The following is a 19,605-nucleotide window of genomic DNA, read 5'->3' on the forward strand; positions in this document are numbered from 1 at the left end:
TTGGTAGTTACCAAAAAAAAAAACACCTACAACTAAGACATCGTAATTAATATAAAGTAAACTTTCTCACACCGCATCTATATTCCTGCGATCGGGAGGTCACCCTATAAAGCGGGTCAGCTGGTTCAATCTTCTCTGCGATCCTGCTGAGAAGGCTCGTGCTCAAGCCACAAGGAATGAGTAAAGTAAACATGACATCCAATACATTGCCACATGTTCTGTTGTACTAGCCCGAACATGTGGCCAAAAGAGCCACTTTTCTAGAAGCTTCGGGCTGCCATATCGCCAATTTTAAGGTTGCCTCTGGAGTATATCTATATACAAAGTAACGTCATTACATCATGATCTGCTATTGACAAGTCTCAACGGAATTAAATTTTGTCGTATGATGGATCTTCTAAATCCCTTACCTAAGTTTTCAAAACTAGTTTTCAAATATCCAGGTCAGCTGACCCTGAGTAGTCATCACTTATTCTATTTCTCTCTTCAACCACAAACTACTAATACACATTCTCATCTTTTCATTCTTTAAAAAGAAAGGAGTTCCCGAGCAACACCAAAGACACTCAGTCCCCACAATCCAGCCTGCGCGAACCAAAAGAAGATACCAATATAACGGCCCTTACCATTAGGCTTTCCCGAATACACATATCCGTACAAGAACAACGATCGAAGCACAACCCAAGCTAAACCAAGGCCAGTAGCAAGCTGAGGATACTTCACTCCAGCAACAAGGGTGAAAAGCATAGTCTGGGCGGCATTCTCAGTAAAGTTGGCGTGAGCACGCTGGGCGCAGTTGAATTTCTCGGCAGAAGGCTGCAAGGATTAGTTCGTAGCCGCAGACAAGAACCAGGAGTTGGATTTGGATCTTACATTTTCCTTGCATTGCTGAACTGTTGCGTATGTGTGTGGGTAGGGGACATTGGCAACCTTGCGCAATGAACCGGTGATGTTGCCATGAATAAAGCCAAGAACGGGGATGAAACCGAGAGCGACGGCGATCACGGCTCTGGGGTTATCTTAGCGCCGGACACTCAGATCTGATAGGACACTTACCCATAGTTGCTAGGGATAATGATTGAGACCATTTTGAAAGAGTTCAATGAGTTCAATGAGCTGTGTGAATGTTGGATGGCAGCCAGGGGTATGGTTCCAAGGTTTCTTTATATCTATCTAATGGATCCTCTCGGAATTGTATCTGACCGACCGGCTTAATCAATCCCCCCGGGCCCACAAACTGATTACATCTACATAGTACCAGAATACTATATTTGTTTCTACCTGTTACAAATCTTATTGATCCCCCAAGCTCCCATTGGTTAATGGCTGTCCAGGCGTACTGTGTTGCGGCTGGATTATTGCGGAGGAGTGAACTTCGGACGGACGAATTGCTCGGCCGATATTCAATGACTAAGAACATAGATGGAATTTGTGGATCCATCATTGCTGGTGCTTTCAAGGGGGGTTCAAGGGGATCCTAAAGAATGTCATTACTAATTTTATATGTAATACCCCGTATGATACCACTGAAAGAATTCCGTAGATTCTCTGCTGGACTGAAATTCGAGATTGACGTCGAGGTAAGGGTGTTCGACCTTCACAACCTCTAGGACCTCGTCCATCACCACAAAAGTCGTCTTCACATCCAGTGCTTTGTTAGACGAGCAGCCTGGGATTTGGAGGTGGAGATCGCCATAATGAGCAAGTCTGGAATGGCCAATATATGAGAAGACAAAAAGCCCTTTCTGTGGATGCGCGGGACCATGGTTCTTGCCGATCAATTGTATTAGAAGTCCTTGGATGGTCCATAAAGGAGTGATATCTGATTTCTTAAGCATATGGATAATCGGATTTATGTCAAACACATCAATCAGAGTGCCCTTCAGGCTCTGCGTATCCTTTGCTACACTATTATCATCTACTTCCCAGCGGAATTTTGGATATAATAGCCACTTCAGGAGCTGACAACTTTCTGAAAATCAAATTTAAGTTGAGGGAGGGTAATCTTCTTCTTTCCAGCTTTCAGCATTGAATAAATTGAGGATGTTAGAGTAGGCGAGGTGGGAGCTCAGTGAGTTTGGTGAAATCCAGTCGAGATAGGAAGCATGCTTGGGCGCAACGGGGGAGAAGGCACGGTTGGAAATTCAGAATTTTCAAGGACAAAGCAGTTGAGTTGTGATTCCTGAGTAAAATACGAAGGGAAATGAAAATAAGACACAAATATTTCTTATTATAAGCAGAACAACGTCCCGGAACTATTGTTGGCGTAAATTTGTAATTAGCCCTAAAACAGGGATTGAAGAAGACCCGCTTTGACATAATGGAACTACGGCTCCGACCCTGGCTTTCTCTACATCATTCTAGTCACGCTCTTACAGTCATTCTCGAAATCGGCTTGACCAGATAGCTGTTAAGTATTCTTACCACGTGCGAAATTCAAACCGGATATATAGGTTTTTTGGATTCACGCTACTAATAAGGCGCGGTTAGAACAGGGCTATCAGAAGATTGCTATAAAGAATACTCCCAATCATGGGAAACAGGGAAGAATAAATAGAAGTTTTAATAAGCTAGACTCATGATCCAAAGTCTCTAGAGTAATCGATTAAAGCTCTCTGTCGACAGACTACGTCTGAAGGACAGTACCATGCGATCCACAAGTCCAGCCTGAAGGGAGTTTTACTCGACCAAGTCAGTATGAATACGTAGTGGAATAGGTGCATAGAAGTGGGTCTATTCAAGTCTAGCTATCAGAGTGTAGATATACCCTTCCAGAGTGAAGCCCTCGTGACATGCTTACTCAAGCTCGTACGAGAACTCCAAGTTCCAATGTAGTTACGTACATATGTTCCGACAGTCTCATAGGACTAAAAGCAACCAGTTCATAACCGCCTCGCCACATCTCGCACGATGCGATCCCAGGCCGTATACAAGCTCAGGGGTATCCTGTCTTCTTTTTATGGCGACACCACGAGAAGGTATGAACCCATTGTCCCAGCAACCTGGCGAGGACTGCTGCCCAGTGCGAGCTCACTGGGGGCATCGCAGGGAACCTCAGCTTTAGTATTTGGTAACAAAGCCGGTTCATAAGTTAAGCGGTGTAAGTTCAAATGAATAATAAGAAGGGCTTCTTTAAATATGAACTATGATAGATGCTGAAGGCATAAGAATGAAATGCTCGAGCATTTACTGGTGCAGACGATCGTCTCCTACTCTGGCCTACTATACCAAAGATCTCAACATATGAAATACCACACCCGAGTACCTAGTTGATATATTAAAAGTCGAAGAAATGACGATCTTAGTGGGCTTCGAAGTTTTTACCGTGATCTTGCAGCTTCTAGGATAAATCATCGAAGAGCAGAGTCCGGTTCTCTCCATCTCGAGAATCAACGTCGGCATTCCTCTCTAGTAGTAGCTTCACCACTTCATCGTGCCCATTCATGGCCGCCCGTAAGAGCAGAGTCCGGTTCTCTCTATCTCGAGAATCAACGTCGGCATTCCTCTCTAGTAGTAGCTTCACCACTTCATCGTGCCCGTTCATGGCTGCCCGTAAGAGCGGAGTCTGGCCATCTTCATCTCGAGAATCGACGTCGGCATTCCTCTCTAGTAGTAGCTTCACCACTTCATTGTGTCCCTCTTCGGTCGCCCATAAGAGCGGAGTCTGGCCATATTTATCTCGAGAATCGACGTCGGCATTCCTCTCTAGTAGTAGCTTCACCACTTCATCGTGCCCATTCATGGCCGCCCGTAAGAGCAGAGTCCGGTTCTCTCTATCTCGAGAATCAACGTCGGCATTCCTCTCTAGTAGTAGCTTCACCACTTCATCGTGCCCATTCATGGCAGCCCATAGGAGCGGAGTCCGACCATATCCATCTTGAGAATCGACGTCGGCATTCCCCTCCAGTAGTAGCTTCACCACTTCATCGTGCCCATTCATGGCCGCCCGTAAGAGCGGAGTCTGGCCATCTTCATCTCGAGAATCAACGTCGGCATTCCTCTCTAATAGTAGCTTCACCACTTCATCGTGCCCATTCATGGCAGCCTGTAGGAGCGGAGTCCGACCATATCCATCTTGAGAATTGACGTCGGCATTCCCCTCTAGTAGTAGCTTCCCCACTTCATCGTACCCATTCATGGCTGCCCGTAAGAGCGGAGTCTGGCCATCTTCATCTCGAGAATCGACGTCGGCATTCCTCTCCAGTAGTAGCTTCACCACTTCATCGTGTCCCTCTTCGACCGCCCGTAAGAGCGAAGTCTGGCCATCTTCATCTCGAGAATCGACGTCGGCGTTTCTTTCCAGTAGTAGCTTCACCACTTCATCGTACCCATTCATGGCCGCCCGTAAGAGCGGAGTCTGGCCATATTCAGTATCTTTAGAATTGACGTTGGCATTCCCCTCTAGTAGTAGCTTCACCACTTCATCGTGCCCATTCATGGCTGCCCATAAGAGCGGAGTCTGGCCATCTTCATCTCGAGAATCGACGTCGGCATTCCTCTCTAGTAGTAGCTTCACCATTTCATTGTGCCCACTCATGGCAGCCCGTAGGAGCGGAGTCCGACCATATCCATCTTGGGAATTGACGTCGGCATTCCTCTCCAGTAGTAGCTTCACCACTTCATCGTGCCCGTTCATGGCAGCCCATAAGAGCAGAGTCTGGCCATCTTCATCTCGAGAATCGACGTCGGCATTCCTCTCTAGTAGTAGCTTCACCACTTCATCGTGCCCATTCATGGCCGCCCGTAAGAGCGGAGTCTGGCCATATTCAGTATCTTTAGAATCGACGTCGGCATTCCTCTCTAGTAGTAGCTTCACCACTTCATCGTGTCCCTCTTCGGCCGCCCATGAGAGCGGAGTCCGGCCATATTCAGTATCTTTAGAATCGACGTCGGCATTCCTCTCTAATAGTAGCTTCACCACTTCATCGTGCCCATTCATGGCAGCCCATAAGAGCGGAGTCTGGCCATCTTCATCTCGAGAATCGACGTCGGCATTCCTCTCTAGTAGTAGCTTCACCACTTCATCGTGTCCCTCTTCGGCCGCCCATGAGAGCGGAGTCCGGCCATATTCAGTATCTTTAGAATCGACGTCGGCATTCCTCTCTAATAGTAGCTTCACCACTTCATCGTGCCCATTCATGGCAGCCCATAAGAGCGGAGTCTGGCCATCTTCATCTCGAGAATCGACGTCGGCATTCCTCTCTAGTAGTAGCTTCACCACTTCATCGTGTCCCTCTTCGGCCGCCCATGAGAGCGGAGTCTGGCCATATTCAGTATCTTTAGAATCGACGTCGGCATTCCCCTCCAGTAGTAGCTTCACCACTTCATCGTGCCCATTCATGGCCGCCCGTAAGAGCGGAGTCTGGCCATCTTCATCTCGAGAATCGACGTCGGCATTCCTCTCTAATAGTAGCTTCACCATTTCATTGTGCCCACTCATGGCAGCCCATAAGAGCGGAGTCCGGCCATCTTCATTTCGAGAATCGACGTCGGCATTCCTCTCTAGTAGTAGCTTCACCACTTCATCGTGCTCATTCATGGCAGCCCATAAGAGCGGAGTCTGGCCATCTTCATCTCGAGAATCGACGTCGGCATTCCTCTCTAGTAGTAGCTTCACCATTTCATTGTGCCCACTCATGGCAGCCCGTAGGAGCGGAGTCCGACCATATCCATCTTGGGAATTGACGTCGGCATTCCTCTCCAGTAGTAGCTTCACCACTTCATCGTGCCCGTTCATGGCAGCCCATAAGAGCAGAGTCTGGCCATCTTCATCTCGAGAATCGACGTCGGCATTCCTCTCTAGTAGTAGCTTCACCACTTCATCGTGCCCATTCATGGCCGCCCGTAAGAGCGGAGTCTGGCCATATTCAGTATCTTTAGAATCGACGTCGGCATTCCTCTCTAGTAGTAGCTTCACCACTTCATCGTGTCCCTCTTCGGCCGCCCATGAGAGCGGAGTCCGGCCATATTCAGTATCTTTAGAATCGACGTCGGCATTCCTCTCTAATAGTAGCTTCACCACTTCATCGTGCCCATTCATGGCAGCCCATAAGAGCGGAGTCTGGCCATCTTCATCTCGAGAATCGACGTCGGCATTCCTCTCTAGTAGTAGCTTCACCACTTCATCGTGCCCATTCATGGCCGCCAGTAAGAGCGGAGTCTTGCCATCTTCATCTAGAGAATCGACGTCGGCATTCCGCTTAATCATCTTCGTTGTAGACGTCCCAAGGCCAAAGCACGATGTAAGGTGTAAACCTGTCATCTTCGTCTGGGGTTTGAAGCTATCCCACCCCATCGACTGGCTACAGGCAGATACTTTAGAAGTGTTCTGCAGAAGATCCAAAATCAACCTATCGCCTTCAATCAAGGAATATCTGGCATGGAATCCCCAATTTTCCGCAGCGTACTTATAGAGAACAGTGGTCTTGAATCTCTCACTTAAGCCTTCATACGTTGAACAGCATCCAGTATCAAAAACGTCAAATGACAAGCAGGTGACACAGGATTTCGTAAGTTCTGTGTGGGCACTAGAAAACCAGTCCTCCCGGGTCCGCGTAAAGTACTCCTGCGTGGTATAGTGCACCAAACGTGCGATGTTACTTTCATCATCGATAGTGATTAATCCTAAACAGACTGACACCACATCTTCGATGTGTGGTAGGTCTCCATCGTCAAAATGAGAATTGCCCTCCTTTATTGCTAGGGCATACTGAAGCTCCGGTATGCTGAGTGGTCGATTCGCATATGTGATCCATGATAAAACCTTCACTGCCAGCTGTTTCAAACCCGGACGCTGTTGATCAATTCTCTCCATCACTTGATCGTAGGCATGGCTCAAGATCTTAGTCTTCTCTTCTTCACTCGATCCTCGATCTTGCTTCTGGAAGTTCTTTAAAGATCCCCGGATCTCATTGATCGTAAATTTGTCATCAAGGAAGCGAAGATAAATTTGGGCTAATAGAAACATTCCATCGACTGCATCGGAGATGGCAGTTTTTATTTCCTCTTGTAGCTGGCGATTTTCCCGAACAACCCTTTGTAGTTGCTTTATATGACTTTCCAGGTATAGCCTCACATCCTTGTTGGTCGCACGGATCTCTAACAATAACGCGTCTTTAAACTGATCCTCAATCTCTGGAATAAATCGCGATGTTGCAAAAATATTCACGTTATGCCGTGTCTGAAGGTTGAAAAGCTCTGGTAGAAAATGTACCCGGCTAGATGCCTGGCATTCATCAAGTGCATCAACGATAATAAAGATTTTTGAAAATGTTGCTATAGTAACGTGGAGAGCTTTAGAAAGTTCTTCGACTGATGGTCGCGTTCGTTTGCCTTTATGGAATTCATAGAGCTCTTTGACACTATCTGGCAGAGCCTGGCACCGCTCAGCTAGCTGTTTGAGTAAACTTGCTAGTAAATCGTTGATTTTTTCAGTATCCTGCCGTTTGAAGTTAAAGTAGATATAAGCGACAACGATGGCTGGGTCTGCTCGAAACTCCTGGTCGAGATGGTCGATCACAATCGAGCTAATGATAGTTTTGCCAGCTCCGGGCATACCGGGACAAAACATTGTCTGGTTCTTAGCCGCCTTCCATGTCTCGAACTGTGTCGACTCCAGAAACCACTGACCAGTTCCATGTTGTCTTCTTCCCAAGAAATCGCTTTGCTGAGGGCCATAGTCGATTGGAGTAATCCAGCTAAGCATCTCAAGGTCATCTCTTTTCTCTAGGCGGTGATTTATCTTTTCAACGTTTACCCCAGTCTGGGATATAGCATCAAAAACTAAATTTATATTATTAGAAGGCTATAAAGACTCGGCAAACCGCCTAAGGTTCACTAACCCTGTCCAAGTATTTCTTTCACTGGCTGCTCTCTCTCGATATCAGTTGGTTCCAAGAATCCTAGATATTCTTTTGCAAATGCTGCAGCAACAGCCGCAGCGTATTCCTGCCAGTCTTTGTTCTTGTGTGAGTCCGCGTAGTCGCATATTCCTCGGATAATAATACACGGGAAGTTGTTCATCAGCCCCGCTGCTTCCATTTCGATGCAAAGGAGATGACCACCAAGATCTTTGTTGAGTTTATTTCGGAAAGCAGCATCCTTAATGACCTGGTTTCCCGATGCAATCAGACCGAAGTGCACAGACATATCCCTCGGCTTTCTCCTCACGACCTGTGTTTTATCACAGAATCGACAGCTCTCTTCCTCATCCTCATCCTCATCCTCATCCTCATCTATATGGTCATCACTGAAAGTATCATCGGGATCCGTGGTACGCCTGTTTATGTGTCCGTAATTTGCTCTAAACAATATATCCTGTAAATCAGACCGCAGGTACTTCGGGATAAGTTTAGGCCACTTCTTCTTCAGTTCTTCCAGGTACTCTGGTATTTTAGAGCCAACTAAGTCGTGCTCCGTTTCTAGTGCTGTCAAAGCTGTGAGAAGGGACGTGGGCGGATTGTTCAGTGACCCGGTCCGTTCGAAGCTGCCTTCTTTCGCCTTGCCAAAGTCCCATTGGACCACACCAGGAAACTGGCCTACTGGTGTGCTGACCACCACATCACCGAGTCTCACTTTTGGCGGAACGCCGCCGCCAATACCCACCATCAGGCCAAATCTGATTGACGGAAAAGTCGAGACCATCCAGGTGGTAACGTTCGCTGCCGAGTTGTTGCCAATCTGGCCTTTAGGGAGGCAAGCTATCACAACATTGTGCCTACCAACAGATCCAAGGGTATAAGTATTAGGGTCATTTGGTGGCTTCGAGAGCCCGGTGTGCTTTTGATCCAGCATGGCCGTCGCTGCGGTTTGTTCTTTTGGCAGAGCACATACCCATCCCACAGTATATTCCTCGTGGGTTCTGGGTTCGGTATCCGTCTGTGCAGCCATTGTGAGAAGACTTGGTTACGCTCTTTAGCGCCCAAAAGTCAAGATATCTATTAATCACCCGCGTTCGGGTCAATCGTAGGGCTCTGGTTCAATCCTCTGAAAGGCACAGAAAAAGTCGCTTGCATAGAGGGAAATCTGTAACAAAAAATGAAAGGAGTAGAGAATTCTCCTCCATAAAATTCACTTTCATCACTAGGTCGTAAGCTGAATGTGTTCAGCCTCATGGAGTTTTGCCACGTCAGATCTGTACGCGGGACTTGAGTTCACACGCTAGTCTGCAGCTCCCATCACATGTCACACGCCCAACTGATACCCGAACCCGAAATCTGCTACTTTATCAACTCCAGATATAAATATAAAAAATGGGATTGTGGAACCATTTAAGTGAACGTAGAACCGAGATACTGAGGGTCTTATGGAAGATCAAACCAAGCTAGAGAAAGAAGAAAGTGCCAAAGGTGCCTCGAAGCCTTTCACTGCTATCTTAAATATTTTGAATCGTCCTTATTAAGTGCTGCTAGACTCTAATACTGAAGTTATGAGAATTTGTATATGTCGATGCCAAGTTTGCAAGATTATTCTCATAGAAGATAAATTATAGCAGAGCCTTTCGAATCAGTTGTAAGCTGAGCGGCTTCCATTTAGGGCATACGCGCTGAGAGTTACAAATGGGGCAATTTGTGCAGCATTAAGGTCTTTATGTGCTTATAAGTGAAGTGACTTATCATTCTTCCTCCCTTATACGGCGCGCCTCTAAAAGAGTTATTCTGTGTGTATTAGTCAAGCTGATTTCGAGAATGACTTTATCACTTCAAATGTCTTTGTATTTGCCATAGCCCATTAGTGACTTTTTACACTTTTCAATCCAATCAGAAACACCACTCTCCCTAACTTCTTCATTAAATATCACTCCTTCATCTTACAGCCTCTTTCATCGACAACATGGATGGAACATACGATACTAGAGATTACCGTTGTTGATTTGAAAGTGACATTCCCCTCGCTTCACTTTCGCTTTCCTCTAGGGCTCTCACTTTGTCGTCAAAGAACGCATGTCACATCTGGACCAAACTGCAGGGTATATGAAGGAACTTCTTCTTTCCTATCATCTTCTTCTTTACTTATAACCCTTCATCTCGCTTTTTCTTCTCCCCGGGAATATGAAATAACACCCTCAGATATTGCATGAGTTGATTTTGAACGAGACCAAGTCCGAGGCTGTCGCTCGTTACTGAGAACAGTGAGCTCCAACAAACCGCTACTCAACACCGTAGAAAATCCACCGATCTGGCAGCGGATTCCTACTAGTTGAATATTGCGATTGTTGTGAAGTCTGCTTTTTCATTGATGAAAGAACTAGCTACTTATAGTATATGGGTGCCCCTCTGCCCTGGACGAATGTCAACATTCGTCCGAGACAGAAGAGACGGTGAAGACGGGACATTACTGTCGCGAATGCACATCGCTCAAGGGTGTCGTTTGCGATGAATGCATATCGTTCAAGGATGCCGTGATATACTAATCTAGTTCCAGAGTCACTGTCTTGGCAGAAGCTTTTTCGGCCGAAATACTTTCCGTCTGTTGATGGCCTTGTTTCTCGGCTGTCGCAACAGAGGCCCCTTGATTTGGTCGAAGAAGCCAAGATCACCATGTTAACCATCTATCATTGACCCATCAGAAATCGCTACTCCTGGAAGCGGCAACATGTATAAGGGACAAATAATCACAGAGATTGCCATTGTTTCTTTGAAAATGATGCACGTTCACTTCACTTCACTTTACTTCACTTTACTTCACTTTGTCGAAGAATAAGTGCACGTGATATCTGAACAAAGTCTCGGGGTATATGAAGGAACTTCTTCTCTTCGTATATTCTTCTTCCTTACATGTCGCTCATTCATACTGATGCTCAAGAAAATGATGACAGAATCTAAAGGTATATGAGGGGGCTTCTTCTCTTTCTATTTTTCTCTTCCTCACATCTCCCTCGTCCAGCAGACTCTTTACATCGACAATGGTTATACAGCCCTCAGACACTGGATTGGACTGTGGATGAGATATAGTCCCAGGCCCTTTACTAGCCTAACAATCCAAGATTGATTGTTGGTTCATCAAAATCACGACTCTTGAGTGCGCGCTGCCATAGATAAGGGGCATATGAGTACAGACCTCGGGAGTTGTTGGCTTGAAAGTGACACACTTTCACTTCACTTTCAACTTCACCTTACTTCACCTTATCGAAGAAGGATGCATGTGACATCTAGAAATCTCAAGTTATATGAAGGAGCTTCTTCTTTGCTAATCCTTGCACATCATCACTTCATCCTGAAGATGTATGACGAAACCTAAGAGTATATGAGGGGGTTTCTTCTCCTTCAATCTTATTATTCTTGCACATCACTCATTCACTAGAGTCAGGAATCAAAGAGCGCACGCACAAACTCGACAAGTTTAGCCATATTATGTCGAAACTCCCTGACCAGAGCGGAAAAAAGTCCAGCCTCTAAATCAGCAAGACGAGGCCGAGCGCCTTGGCAAAGCTGCATCAAATTTATGTTGTTGCCGCTTTCTCTTCTGATATTGTAGCTCCAACTTATTTGACGGTTCTTCGTCTTCGTGCTGTCCTGGGTGAACCTGATGTGCTCAAAATTCAGGAACCGCCTCCTCCGCTCCCAAATCCATGATGTGCTTTTGATGTTGTATTGGTTCTCATAGTGGTGTCCCGGTCCAACATCCACAACTTCCAAGTCATCACCGCAATTACGGATCTGCACATGACCACGGTTTCTACGGTTTCCTGGTGGCTGGATAGGAGGCCCTTAAGCATAGTTGTGACAAAGAGACTGCTTCCCATGTACCAACAGAAGCTCCGCAAGTCCTTTTTGGATGTGACTGGTGGCAGTGTCCAGGAAACTGAAAGCGACGATGAACAATACACGAATGGGCACATACTATGACCTTTGATGGTCAACATGTTTGATTTGGCTGTGCAAAACATATGGAACGCATTGAGCTTCACAAGCCTCGTGCTCTTCAAAGCTATCAGTGTCAGATTCAAGACCTAGAGGCACTATCAGTTCCTTCTAAATACACCACACAGATTCACCATTGACGGCTAAGTGTCGTGCTATCATCAAAAATGCTCGCTCTCTGAAAGAAAAGGTGACACACATCCAATTGATTTTTCTTCTCCTGGTTTTCCTTCACTTCAAATGAGGGCTTCCTTGCCAAAGAAAGGTCAATTTCGGGTCCTCCAATCTCAGTCTGAAGCCATTTAATCACGGTTGGTTTATTATCTCCCGCCGAAATCTCGACCCCTTTGCTCCAGCAGAAGCAATGATCACTGAATTGAAGCACATGGCTTCATACAACTGGATCAATTCTTGCGCTATCTGGCGATGCTCCTCTCATCTCCTCCTTGTCTCTGACCGATAAGCGCTCATGCCCAAGACCTGTCCCACAATGGGACTTTCTAAACGGCTTCAAAATCAGCCAAGACAGTGTTGTGCTCAGTGATAAGAATCATCATATCGATGACAATTCTCTGGTTGCGATAATAAGTTCCTCGCCTAGTCTCAGGTTCGGGGAATGTTGTTAGCTAGTGTCAACAATATCGACCATGTCGATGTACTAGGCATCATAGGCTGCTGCTATACCGGCAACGTTAATAGAGGCTTATCGACCATATTGCTCTAGGTCCTTAGAAGGCCCCACGCGCTCAGCTCGATGTTCTCGGGGGTCTTAAGCCTATTCCCCTCCCTCTTGTACTGCCTCACCTACACCGCAGATTTCGCGCCCCGTCAGATTCCTCATAGAGGAGAAGAACGTCCTGGTTAAGCTTACCCTGGATGGCCCACACCAGGCTGTAGCGGACGAGTTCATAAAGATGATAAAAGGCTTAGCTGGTAACATGCGAGTCTTTATCGTGGATGTATACCGATCCGGGCATTCCGCCGCCATGTTCCTCAGAGTGTCATGAGGTACGTGGCCTAGAATTTCTACCACCATCGATCCACCAATTATCGGTGTTATAATTAGGTCTTCGTTCTTGCGGTCTTAGCTTATGAGCGGCCTTACGGAGATAGTGGAGGTTCGCCAGGCGGGCGAGGACGTTCGTCCACAGTGTGGTAACACTGGCAAGAAATACTAAGGTGTCTGGGATATTTTTTTACTGAGGGATTTCCGTTGGGTCGGTGAATGCTAGGGAACAGAAGGTTTTAGTATGCCCGGGGCCAGATAATATAATACCCTTTATTTTTGAAAAAATCATACTTTCATCAATAAACTAGCAATGGTTGCCTTTTCAAAAGAACCCTTTTTTTAATAACATTAGCAATGGATTATGCAGAGCAGAAGTGGCACCTCAGTCTCCCAATCTGTATTCCGAATAGCAGTGCCAATCGATCACATGACTCTTAGGTTGCCACTTCGTGAAGAACTTCTTTGTTCATTTTGGTAAAATGAACACTTTCAAATCAACATGTCGTTACAGACACAGATATCAAACCTTTTCCTGTACCCTTTGGAGGTGCTGGAAACAATTTCAGGGTTTCCGGTACTATACCATTATCAGCCCGTGCTTATCCTAGATTCAAGTAAGGAGCCCAAGCCATTGATTGTGTGCATCCCAGGTGCAATGCACCTGGCACGCATATTCTACGGGGGTCATCATGAACACAAACCAAGCGACTTTCTGGCCTATTGGCTCGGCAAAATGGGCTTTGGGGTTCTGTCTATATCCTATCCGGTTGAAACTGACCCTCCGATAATGCCATCTTCGGTGAAATACCGAGTCTCCGATTGGGGCCAACAAGCTGCGATCATCACAAAAAAGATCATAGACCAATACTCGCTGGCTAGTCGAGCGGTAGTTCTTATCGCCTGGAGCATGGGTGGGAGAATGGTTGTGCCGTTCACTTCTTCAGCCAAGGAACTTGGTTTGGACGTTCGACAGTTTATCAGCTTTGCGGCCACACCAGGAATTTCCATCACTCAACAATCAGGGCCGTTGTCTACCACCACAGGCTACCTCCATCCATCAAATCATATACAAGGCTTCTGTAAGCAGTTGCAAGAAGTGGATGAGGTTAATGGCTTTAGCACTATACCTCGAGAAATATACATCCGAGAGTACACCGGAGGCACGCCTATCAATCTGCCCGGCTTAAGACTCAAGTACAACGGACAAAATGCTTTCGTAATAGATGAAGTTACTCATGAAGAGGACTCCCGTGTTTTTGATGTGGCAAACCTACCACTGATATCTGCCATCTACCCGACAGATATCCTTGACGCTCGTCATGCCCTCACCGATCGTGCAACATGGGGCTTTATATTGACGCTAAAGCTACAGAACCTAATCGGAAAGCGGGCACTTTTGAATGTAGAGAGTAAGGGTAAATGGCCTCAATTGATGGACCTTGTACATTCGGCACCAGAAAGGCTATCGGTACCCATCACAGGGAACCACTTTTTCTTTATCAGCGAGAGAGGTGCCCGAGAAACTGCGAATAAGGTAGTTCATCTTTTGATGGAAGGTTCCATGCTGCAAAATGAATTATCTGTATTGCTAGACTAGCCAGGACAAACACCTCGGAAGTCATTTTATAATAAGAACGCGGAATTTCCTCCCGAGGGTACTGAGATGTTGATGCTCATGACTCGAGAGTATCATTCACGATGCCGTGAACTTGGTGTTCATATTGGCATCCAGATTGGCGTTTCAGTTCTCGTAGCATGGCGGCTATCGAACGTCAAGATGATCCATACCAAGCTTACCAAGGAATAATAGCGGTTCGAGGCCTATTTTTGGTCCATGCACCAACCTCTGCTATTTCTGGCTATATAAAGTAGTTAACTAGATCCACGGGTTGACTAGGATGATACGGAGCGAATATCTCCACTGGCGCCGTTTTTTCTTATTATAAAAGACAAAAAGTAACGAGTATTGTAATACTAGTCCCTAACCATCGTAAAGAGCTTAGTTGATTCTCACTCTCTCTGTTATAGCCCTCAGTAGGAGAGAACCAAGATTTGAAGAATGAAATATCAGCTATAATGTAGTTTATTGAATAGTAGAATAACTCACAGGATGAATTTAGCAATTACAGAAGGGTGAAGCATCTGACTAACCATAGTTCTCACAATAGCCCTGATCTCATGGGTAGTCAGGCGCTGGTTAGTATTTGTTGGAGGAACATGTGCGAGGGTCTAGAGATCATTAAAAAAGGAAAGTCGAGCTCAAAGTTTGGGCCTGATCAGTCAGAGAGAAAAATAAATTCATGACTCGCGGTATTATTTATTATATCAAATCATAGTAGACTGTATGTAGATAGGAATGAATAGCAATGCGGTGAAAACTTCAACTGCCGCATCTGGACTCTTTCTATTATTTTTGCCTCTACCTGTATGTAAGTAAAAAATCAACTCAGGAATATTCGTAGAAAAGAAGTCTGTAGGTGTGTGTGTATAAAGTACAAAGAGCTAAGGAAAGACGGCAAGGTCAGCCAGGACAAAAAACAGCGAACTTCCAAGAATACATAGGGCTTCACTATCAAGATAAGGTAGAACATGAGTGTAATCCTACATCCAGGAGTCAGGGGGTCATATCTGGAAGAGAATTTCTGTACAGAGGGAGGGGAAAGAATTGGGAGTGAAAGTGAAATCAAAGACTGGGCTGCGCCGCGTATACCAGACGCTGTTACAGCAGAGCAAATAATCATATAATAGTGACAATTGGAATATGGGGTATAAGCAAAAACAGATGGACATAGGGTATGTCGAGGGAATGGCAATCAGATAGGTAAGGGGGAGCCGGGATAAGAGTGAATTTTTTTCACTTCTTTTCGCATCTCGTTACTGTAGGAAAAAAAAAAAAAAAAAAAAAAAAAACAGCATAGGAAAGGGATGGAAAAGATATATATATATAGCCTCCTAGAGGTTTTGTCGTAAGTAGTGAACATCAATCTATCGCTAAGGAATCCAGTTTTCAGGCCGTAAATTGTCGTTTAAATGTTCCCATTGGGAGGGGTGTCAGAGTCCGCTGTCTCGGAGTCCACGGTGAAGGGAATTGAGGTGCTCGTGGTAAATGAGACGTGGGCGGTTTCATTGCTTGGAGGCGCAGTGTCGCTATCATCATCATCATCATTGGGGACCACTTTGATACTGGAGCTTATAGGGGCGGAAAGGTAGCGGGAGTTGAAGGGAAGTTGATACTTGATTACTCCACGGACAATCAGCTCAAACGGATGCTGTAGAACTTGCTCCCAGCGTTCAATGCCATGTTGGTCAGTCGTATTCCCAGGATGGGGCAACTGAATTTGTCCCTTGGAAGTGGACAGCCTGTGGCTCCATGGAGATGCCTCAAAGGAGAGTGGGGAGTCAAATGCTAATACACGACCGAGCAGCATGGTCTGAGAGTCACCCTCTGGGTCAGAGATTGGATCAGTGCCATGGTCGACGCCGCCGTTCGACTTTTGATTCGGCTTTTTATTCTCCGCCTCTATGCAATCGGCGTTCCCAAGACATCGTACAAACTGTGCAAGTTTCCATTTGCGCCGACTGTCTTGCACTCGCGGTGGGGTTTCCATTAGTTCAACATCGTGATGCTCGCGCCAGAATTTGTCCGAGCCAACGTATCGACTCTTGGCAAAAATATTAATATCGGTGTCGTCGATGGTCACCGGGAAGATATTCGGATTAACCGCGTGTACTTTGAGATCAAGCATGATCTCCTGCTCCGAAGCAAGCACATTTTCGATAGCAACAACTTCGACATCAACAAGGGTCTTCGTTGCGGCAATAAAGAATGATGTCACAAAACCGGTAACCATGAGCACCAACAGAATGAGCATGAAACAAGAACCGAATCGCGATAGGCAACCGCGTTCACGTTGCGCCATGTATTCCATTTGTCGCAGACTGGCGCTATTCGGGCGACGCCCATGGCGACTGCGAGGTACTCGTGGATTGCCCACCAGTGGCGTGCGCTCATCATCGGCCCCTTCTGCGTCAAAATCGTATACCTCACCCGCCTTCTTGGAGCCGCTGACGGATCTGTAGTTGGGCGAAGAACGCGTATTACTATTGCGCGAGGTTCTATATCCACTGCCAATGAAATGCCGCGGTGATTTCAGCGGCTGTTGCGTCTGAGATGAAGGGAAAGGCGAGTCGTTGTCGAAGAGAGACGGGTAAATGCTACGCCCATGGCGTCCAATGTGATGGTGCCGCGGGGTGATTGTACCACTCCCATCGCCTCTCGACCCATTTCGGTTCCCGTCAGCCTCCGCAGCCTCGCCATCCAAGCTACTGGTGTACGTGTTGTTAGTGAATTTCATGCTGCGCTTCCCAGTGACACTGTGAACACCATCTCGAAGGCCACCGCGTGAACGGCCACCCAGATTAGACAGACCAGCCAGCTGATCCACTTGGCTTGCCATGGAGGTGGCACTAGGTGTCCGAGAATGGTATCGTGATTGCCGAGGAGGGAATGGATCGGGAGGATTAGATTCGTAGACAAATGTCTCGTCGGAGTCAGAAACATCAGCTTCGTCCACCGCACTCGCGACTTTAGCCTCAAAGATATCAGCCTTGCTTGAGGCGGGACCCGTGAGATTATTTTGCCGGCGATTCTTTTTCTTTTCTTTGCGAGGCCGGATTGTTTCGGTGGATCGCTTCATGCGTAGAGTACCCGGTTCAGCGCGGCCTGTAGTGCCTCGTTCACCGGCGCCAACACCTAAAGACACTTGCGGTATGGAGCTGACAGTCTCTGTTTCTACCGTCATGTTGCGGACCGAGACATCAGCAGGCTTCCCCCGGGCACCAGCACTGAGAGACGTTGAAGACCGCTGTGGCATTATACCAGGGGGCCTGGTTGAACTACTAGTTGCACGAGAGCGGCTTTCCTCCCTCATCTCCGAGCTCCTGTTTCCCCCACTGTCACTCCCGCTCTCTGTATTATGTCTTGAGGCTCGCGGTGTTGGGTCTTCGTCAATAGTATGTAGTCGAGAATCGTCGGGAGTCACTGGTGTGGCCGGTAGAAGAATGGTCTCACTCGACGTCGATGGATCACTTGCCATCTCTTGGACCGTCTCCAGAGAGAGGCCTTGCCCACTGGCACCCCTCGCGACAGTACGAGGACTGCTTCGTTCCGTCTTTCCATATTCGTCATACTGAGGGAATGATCGCTTCTGCGAGGTATTCGGTAGAGTGGACTCTGGTTCCGCGCGACGATTCTCTGCCCGTGATGGCATATTGGGATTTTCTGGACTGAGAACATTTGCTGGACGATCCGGAGTACTGGGTTGGGCCCCTGCGAGTTGAGCAGGAGGCGTAGAAGATCGTATAGGAATAGTTGACAGGTGACCGTTGCTAAGTGATCTGGCGTGTCCAAGTCGGTCCTTGCTGCTTCTACGCGAGTGGGAATGGGATTGTACTCGGTCGGTTAATGATGTATTGTTAGTGCGTGAGGAGTTTCGGAGAGGGGAGGAGTCGCGGGAGGAGACGGCGGAGGCGGAAGAAGATGCCGGGATGGAAGATATTTGAAGATTGTGGATGAGCTTAGGCATCTGGGACATGGGCTGGGGAGATTTAACGCTTGGACGCGGAATCTCCGTCATGTCCCCATCACTGGACGAACGAGTCAGGGTATCTGATGCAACCTCTGCATCCTGGGTAGCTTTGGTTCGGTCAGAGGAGCCATCAAGGCAAGGCAACCTCTCAGATTCCGATGCCATGATTCTTCTATGAGCTGACACGCAGACCAGTCAGATTTACCAGGGATAATCCCTAGGAAAGTTGGGCAGGAACCGAGTCCCCGAAGAGGAAATCGGGAAAAGCAAGGTGCAACGCCCCACAAGGAGGCTCGACGGTGAGTAAGCGAGTTGTTGGCAGGGCGTGCTCGGTAGCGAATGAGGATTTGCAGTTGAAGTGAGCGAAGGATATTGTGCAGAAGTACTGGTTCTGTTACACAAGAGATAGAGAGAAAGCAGTCAAGTGAATGACCACATGCTGTTCGATTGTTGATTACCGAGTTTGCGGTCCTGGGGCCCAAGAACGATTCCAGAAATGATTGCTGCAGCAGGTTGCAGGGGTCAGGTAGGGTTGTCTTTTTCGAAAAGATTGGAGGTGTGTTTAGTGACAAACGGCAGACATGGAAAGCCGGTGAATTTAATTCCCGGATTCAAGACGAGAAAACAAGAACGTCTAGAACACGATAGCGCAAGGACGGAAGACGTTGGTTGGTGGAATTAAGGGGGGAAACGGATATGCCGATCCGGCTCAACGTTTCTTGTTATTTTATTGTTTTTATTTCTCACATGAGAATTGAGCAAGTGTGGCGTTTGAAGCCGATACTGCAAAGATATGGAAGAAAAAGTGGCTGACAAGTGTGGAAGCGTCAGAGCCAATGATCGTGGCCCACGTCAGGATAGAGAAGGTGTGGGCCTTGCACTGGGAGCACACGGATAGTCTAGCCCTGTAGTCTGATGTAGTAGGACTTGGAATGTGCTGGATATGGTGGAACAAGGAAGAGTGGAATAAAACAGGGTCAGGAAGAAGTAGGGAAGTTGAGAAAAGAAGCAAAGAAGTTGGAAGTTCAAGTATCAGAATCCGGGGTTCTTGGAAACACATGACGCAGGTAATTTAATCCACAAAACCATTTAATTATAAAAAACAAGGCTGGCAGTAAGTATAATTTTAATTACATAGTAATAACAA

General features: G+C 46.8%; 6 protein-coding genes across 6 annotated transcripts; 2 read left to right on the forward strand and 4 right to left on the reverse strand.

Annotated features, from left to right (window-relative positions):
- Positions 1-528: 528 nt before the first annotated feature.
- On the reverse strand, positions 529-1,088 carry N7495_008776 (MAPEG family protein; the record flags this gene model as incomplete). Its single annotated transcript, XM_057211427.1, has 3 exons — positions 529-816; positions 874-1,009; positions 1,057-1,088. 3 exons carry the CDS (start codon positions 1,086-1,088, stop codon positions 529-531), a joined length of 456 nt encoding a protein of 151 aa, XP_057060970.1.
- A 1,757-nt stretch (positions 1,089-2,845) lies between these two features.
- On the forward strand, positions 2,846-3,064 carry N7495_008777 (uncharacterized protein; the record flags this gene model as incomplete). The annotated part of the gene is made up of 1 exon (XM_057211428.1): positions 2,846-3,064. The coding sequence occupies one exon, from the start codon at positions 2,846-2,848 to the stop codon at positions 3,062-3,064; it is 219 nt and encodes a 72-aa protein (XP_057060971.1).
- Positions 3,065-3,340: 276 nt separating this feature from the next.
- N7495_008778 (uncharacterized protein) lies at positions 3,341-8,889 on the reverse strand (the record flags this gene model as incomplete). Its single annotated transcript, XM_057211429.1, has 2 exons — positions 3,341-7,725; positions 7,842-8,889. The coding sequence occupies 2 exons, from the start codon at positions 8,887-8,889 to the stop codon at positions 3,341-3,343; spliced, it is 5,433 nt and encodes a 1,810-aa protein (XP_057060972.1).
- Positions 8,890-11,303: 2,414 nt separating this feature from the next.
- On the reverse strand, positions 11,304-11,863 carry N7495_008779 (uncharacterized protein; the record flags this gene model as incomplete). The annotated part of the gene is made up of 2 exons (XM_057211430.1): positions 11,304-11,707; positions 11,842-11,863. The coding sequence occupies 2 exons, from the start codon at positions 11,861-11,863 to the stop codon at positions 11,304-11,306; spliced, it is 426 nt and encodes a 141-aa protein (XP_057060973.1).
- Positions 11,864-13,603: 1,740 nt separating this feature from the next.
- On the forward strand, positions 13,604-14,467 carry N7495_008780 (thioesterase domain protein; the record flags this gene model as incomplete). Its single annotated transcript, XM_057211431.1, has 1 exon — positions 13,604-14,467. One exon carries the CDS (start codon positions 13,604-13,606, stop codon positions 14,465-14,467), a length of 864 nt encoding a protein of 287 aa, XP_057060974.1.
- Positions 14,468-15,896: 1,429 nt separating this feature from the next.
- Positions 15,897-18,623, reverse strand: N7495_008781 (putative phospholipid metabolism enzyme regulator; the record flags this gene model as incomplete). Its single annotated transcript, XM_057211432.1, has 1 exon — positions 15,897-18,623. One exon carries the CDS (start codon positions 18,621-18,623, stop codon positions 15,897-15,899), a length of 2,727 nt encoding a protein of 908 aa, XP_057060975.1.
- Between the last annotated feature and the right edge of the window lie 982 nt (positions 18,624-19,605).

This window comes from Penicillium taxi, assembly GCF_028828555.1.
Source record: "Penicillium taxi strain IBT 34144 chromosome Unknown utg000005l_segment0_segment0, whole genome shotgun sequence".
NCBI classification, from domain to species: Eukaryota; Fungi; Ascomycota; class Eurotiomycetes; order Eurotiales; family Aspergillaceae; genus Penicillium; species Penicillium taxi.